A 6000-nucleotide genomic window follows, 5' to 3' on the forward strand; every position below is an offset into this window, starting at 1 on the left:
TAAGGGGGCAATTTGTAGCCGTTTGTTACTATAATCATCAGCTTACATTGGAAGAGAGCTGATACCAAAGAAAGAAAGCAGGGAGATGATCAGGGCAGAACAGAAGGGGGGGGGGGGGGGGGTGCTGACATGGTAGCAGAGGGCCAGAAAATACATTGAGACCACCTCAGTACTTAGAAGATGATGCCTGAATTTCACATAAAATCTAGTGGGGATGCCCGGTGGGAGTAATTTCCAGCCAGGTTTACATCAGGCAGGGAGACGCACTACTTATGATTCAGGTTTATGCCAAAGTGACGCCCAATTTGGGCTTAAACTACTATAAAACTCAACCCACACTGGCGGATGACACACGAAGCCAATCAGCCGGTTCTGTCAGTGTTTGGTAGGAGCTGTTAGCGTCGTGGAAAGGCAAACCCCGGCCGTAATCAACCATTATTAAATATGCAAGACTTCGACGTGTTAAACTTGAGTTACCAAATTGTTCATATCAGAGATCTGTCAGCGTTGCGATTACGAAAGACTTCTTGGTACTGTATGTCATGTTCCGTGTGCTCAACCGGTTTTCACATGCAAACCCACCCCCCCCTCCTCCTCAAGGCCAGGAGCAAGCCTCGACATGGCACGATCACTCACAGGCTTAAATACTCAAACCTAATACTAAGAATACATCACCTCAAACATGACATCACTTGTCCTCCTGGCCTATCAGGACAAAGTGATGCCAAACAGGCTCAAACATGTCGGGAAGCCTCCTAACCGACACACAGGAGAAAGAGGCAGACGGGTAACTTGTTATTTTGGCCAACACTTGCTTCTTCCTCATGTAACGCTCTGCAAGTCAAGGTCGACTTTATGGATTTTTGGTAAATAAATAACTAGAATTTAAAAAAAAAAAAAAGCAGGAAATTGAAATTTTTTTAAGATGTTAAGACTTAGTATGTACTAGACGAATCAAAGGCATTGTTGAAGAAAAACGTTACCACCCCTCCCCACCTACCTGCAGATATACTCCCCAAAAAAAACACACGCAAACACACTCAGTGATAAGAGCTTTAGGTGATTGAAAGCAGTTTCTCGCTGAGGCTTCCCGAACAGGCAGCCAGACACCTCCAGTGTTATCCCTGATAAGCTTATCACTGAAACAGCTTCTCTTGAGAAAACCAAACACGACCTGCCAAGCACCCAGCACACAGAAATCAATCAGAAACACGGGAAAAACTATCAGAACAAGAGAAATGCAAGCGCCACTTCTGCCCGTTTTCTTTTGGACAAATGCATTTTTTTAAGCACAGACTGGCCTTTATTACTAGATTTGGAGATTTCGAAAACACGAATAGCTTTTCTTTAGCTTGATACTGCTTCATTTATTTATGACTTACAATAATATCTTCAAAAAACTTCCAAGAGGCAATTTCTCTGTGAAGCGAAATCAAACAGTAAATCACCTGAAGGGTTTCATCGGGTTATTAAAACTGTGTTTTCTAAAAGTTTTGCATCACATTTATAGCAGGCCACCAAAGTATGGAGGACAGCAGCTCTGGTTGGAGTTTGTTCCAGATTTAAATGTGGTAAAGACCAAAGTTACAGCTGCAAAATTTTAAAGTAAAGCAAATCTGGAGTGATCTTGAAACGTTTATTATAAATACACACATGGCTCAGATAGGGAGAAGTAGTTTATTGCCCAGAAACAAAACAAACCCCACAGGCCGTAAAAGACAATACATTGAAAAAACCCCAATTTTGCCATTGTTAAAAAGTGTAATTTTCCAGTTTTTAAATCTTTTACAAAGAAAAAGTCTAAATACAATAAGTTTAGACCAAAACAGATAAACTGTAGTCACTCTGGAACGAGAATTTTAAGTAATGGTAACTTTGATATTGTTGAATTTTGATTCGAGAGACACTAATCTGGTCAAGGATTTTTCATTTTAAGATTTATTTTTTTTTTAAATAATGTGACCTAAAATTGGAAGAAGATTCGGTTTAGGTGACAGACGGCACACAGATGGGTCCCCCCCAATGGGAGAGGTGTCCGATCTTGAGCAAATGATTAAGCTTCGCAATCAAGTCCTGAAAGAAACGCCCTAAAGTCCAACTCGATCGCGTAAAAATTTAATTATTTTTGCCAAAATTCAAACATGCAGTATTAAGAAAACATGTTTTAGCCCTTTTAGATACTAGTACTAAACTGGCAGAAAAGATTTAGCCGAGCATCCATGTCATTGACTCCCATTTTGCTTTAGTCAGGGCAAACTGAATGCACATTCCACCGTTTATCTCAATTTCTGTTCCTTTGAATTTGACGTACAGCAGGTTGAGGGTGCAGGGCTAAACTGAACTGCTTGTTCTCTTTAGTGCACAGGAAACAGGCTGACAGAAACAAAGCGACAAAAGCCGAAGAGTCACGTAATTCTGTGTGTGTGAGGAGCCACATGTGATCTCAAAAAAAGAGAGGAAACGTGACGTAACGGGACCGTGAGTCAGCTCCGCACGGACGTGGCGATACTGATAAACCTCGTCGGTTCTAGCGCTGCACTGTGGGAGTCACACCCACAAACAATCCCCTCGCAGCAGCCCCACGGCAAAACAACGCAGATTAAGGCGACTCTCTGACGTCGCCGTGTTTACCCACCTGTTGTCAGCCCGCCAACCGGCGCATCTGTCCGCCGTCTCACAGACATGTCAGGTGGGGCGAGGGTTAACAAAATAAAATAAAATAAAAACAACATGCCTGCAACTCTTCTCAGTTCAGCAGGTCAACCAAAGAGCGTGACCGATTTGTTATCCTCATTCATCATACTCATACATAGATCATCCATCTGCAGTCTAAAGCGCTTTGAGTGGTCGGTGGGGCTGGAACAGCGTCATAAGTAAATCTCTCCATTGTGAGATCAATAAAGTTTCATCTTATCTTATCTTATACAAAGTTCAGCCCATTTCCCATTAAATGCAGAATGATAAATCGGATTATACCTGATTAAAACTAGTGTTGCGCCGATGCCATTTTTTGGCCCCGATACCGATACCTGGCTGTGCAGTATTGGCCGATACCGATACCATCTGTTTGAAATTGATGTGTGTGCATATATGAAGAACTGCATACTACTGAGGGTAGTAGAACTTTTTATTGCCAACCTGGAATGGGTAACAATAGTTGAATAAACTTTTGGCTCTCAAAGGCCAAAATAGTGCAACATTCGTGAAATTATAACGTGTATAATAGTAGTGCAACAGTAAGACAGTAAAATCACATTAATAATTGAATAATCTCTTTTAAACCCTGAGTTTTGCCTCTCAAATGCCAAAATAGTGCATCTTTCATGAACTTATATAACATGTATAATACTAGTCGGGAGAGAGAAGGCTGCGTTCAAGTGACATACAAACATCAGAATGGTATCGGTGCCCTATTTGTTGGTACTCGCCGATACTGATACCACTATTTTAGTGCTGGATTGGGGCCCATCCGATATCGGTATAACACTAATTAAAACCCAATCTAAAAATCATTGAAAAGTTCAGATTCATGAAGGGACATTTGAATGGTTTAAGAGTTCAGCACATTGATGCTACGGTCATTAAAACCGGTATGAGTACTTTTAAACAGCTGTGCTGACTGTAGACTACACAGAAAGATCGTGGACCAACACCTGCAGGTCACATGGCTCCACCAATCATCCCTGACCGTGGAAGTGTCTCACAGGACCTTTCTTCACTCTTCCTGCAAACTCTGGGACATTGATTTTAAAATAAGACGCCAACGTCCAGTCCCTTTTCTCCTTTAGCTCGGTACAGCGCTTTCCGACACTGAGGCAACTACGGTCTCTCATCTATGCTTTGCTTTACAATCCACTCAAGTCTCAATCTCTGTTGCCTGAGCGCCTATTTTTCCGCAACACTACTATCTTCCACTGAGTTTTCCATTAATGTGGATAATATCATTTGTTAATCGATACAAAGAAGTGAGCTTCAAGAGGACTCATCGGCTTTGAAGTATTGGCAGATTCTGATGAAAGTTGTTCAGTTCTGACCGATGGCCCTTGAAGCACTGCAGCCCACGCCTTGCAGCTCACCCCTAAACTACTGAGTAGAATTTTTCTTCCTTCCACTAAACTTTCCATTGCCACTGTTTGTATACATCATTCTGAACACCCAGCTTCTTTACTACAGAGATTTTGTGGCTTCTCTTCCTTGTGGAGTGTGTCTGTGACGCAACCGTCAAGTCAGCAACCCTCCCCATGACTGTGTAGGCTAAAACCTAACATTTATGTACTAATAAAAAAAAAAAAAAAAAAAATCAGCCCTCTTTATTATTCAAAAATGTCTGAGTCACTGTAATCAATAATCAAAACAGACTGGAATAAATTATTCCATGCGTTTAATGAATTCAAACTATGAACTAAAAAAATATTGGCTCTTTTGCACAAGTTTTCATAAATACATTTTCTTAGCAACGTAACTTTATAATCAGTCAAGAACTGTGCCAATTAATTCAAATAAGCCAGAAGCTATTTGGACCTTCCACATTATAACTTTGGCTAAAAATGTTAAAGATCCAACTGCTGTTTTTAAATACAGATATAACAACCAAAAACAGGTTTTAGAAAATTTTCCAATGAATAATTGCATTAAAATTACCAAACAGACTGACCCTAAAAGTACCAGTAATGTTTCTTTTAGAGCAATTGATATTTCTTTTTACTTAAAAAGTTGTATGTTTTCCTTTATTTTAAAAAGATGAAAATAAAAATTAAATAGGATTTTATTTTTTTATGACAACAGATTTCCCACAGTAGATAGGCTACTTATCAAAAATCATCAATCTAATATGATATTAGTGGCTCTGAGTTGTTATTTAGTTGGAATGAGGGGAAAAATGCCTCTTTGGGATGTAAAGGTTTGCAGACTGCACTAAACTCTCAGCCTCTTAACAAAAACAACCCAAACATGTAGCGTTGATTGTAACTACCGGAGCCTAAATGTGTCATTTTGACAGCTGTTCTTTTGATATTCTGCTAAGAGTGTAGCAGAAGAAGAAGAAAAAAAGTTTTGCCCTGGTTTTAAAATCCTCAACCAGCCTTTTGACAGTCAGAAAAGCCCAAATCGCCACATGATCTGCTCTGTCGGAAATAAAAACAATCGCTGCAGTTCAGACAGAGAAACACCCAGAACCCGGTTCCGATGGAAGGGGAATAAATCAAATGCGTTGTTAGATGCAGACAGATTGTTCCTCCAGCTCCTGCTTCGCTGCTGGGACACCATGTGTGAGATTACTTGTTTGTCGGGCCGAACCAGCGCTTTGGGTGTCTCTACTTTTATTTAAACGAGACAATTAAAATAAAAAATAAATAAAAAAACACTCACCTTGCTCTTCACTTCCACCGCGTCGCAATCAGCGTGTCGCAAAGGTTGCGATTTATTAAAGCTCCGGTTCATTTTGGTGAACGAAGAGAGGATAGAGGAGGAAAAAAAAAAAGAAGAAGGGGGGAAAAAAGTTAAGCCTCCTTTTTCCTGCAGAAAGAGGGGCTCCGGTCCTCGGTTTTCTCTTCTCAGAAATCCGTTTGCTTCGTTTCCTGCAGAAACGCTAAAGTTGGTTTGTAGTTTCTGGTCCTTTGCGTGTTTTTTTCTTCTTCTTCTTCTTTCTCGCCCCCGTCAGAAGCGAGGGATGACTTGACGTTACAAAAACCAGCGAGCAACTAACCGCGCTGAGTTGGGGAGTGTGGCTTAAGTTTGAAATGACATCAGCCCTCCTTAGAAAAAAAAAAAAAATGGGATTCGAGTTGCATTCGGGTGCTGCTCGTTAATCCGAGCTTCCGCACTTCAGACCGCTGGTGGAAATGAGAGCTCCATTATTTTTCAGCAGTGGGGGGTAAAAAAAAAAACCAAAACTAAATAAGCAACAAAAATCGATGGACTAAAAAAAAAAAATCTAATATAGGAGTGAATAAATAAACAAACAAATAAATACATACATATAAATGTTCATGTATATTAATG

The 6000-nt window shown here is 40.3% G+C and overlaps 1 protein-coding gene across 1 annotated transcript in view; it reads right to left on the minus strand.

Moving 5' to 3' along the window:
- pard6gb (par-6 family cell polarity regulator gamma b) overlaps positions 1–5726 on the minus strand; it is a 49501-nt gene extending 43775 nt beyond the window's left edge. The window contains exon 1 of the mRNA XM_012865941.3: positions 5368–5726. Coding sequence (XP_012721395.2) covers positions 5368–5439 — 72 coding nt within the window. The 5' untranslated portion in view covers positions 5440–5726. The remainder of the gene's footprint in view (positions 1–5367) is intronic.
- Positions 5727–6000: the final 274 nt, after the last annotated feature.

The sequence above is a fragment of the Fundulus heteroclitus genome, chromosome 13 (assembly GCF_011125445.2).
Source record: "Fundulus heteroclitus isolate FHET01 chromosome 13, MU-UCD_Fhet_4.1, whole genome shotgun sequence".
In the NCBI taxonomy this organism is placed as follows: domain Eukaryota; kingdom Metazoa; phylum Chordata; class Actinopteri; order Cyprinodontiformes; family Fundulidae; genus Fundulus; species Fundulus heteroclitus.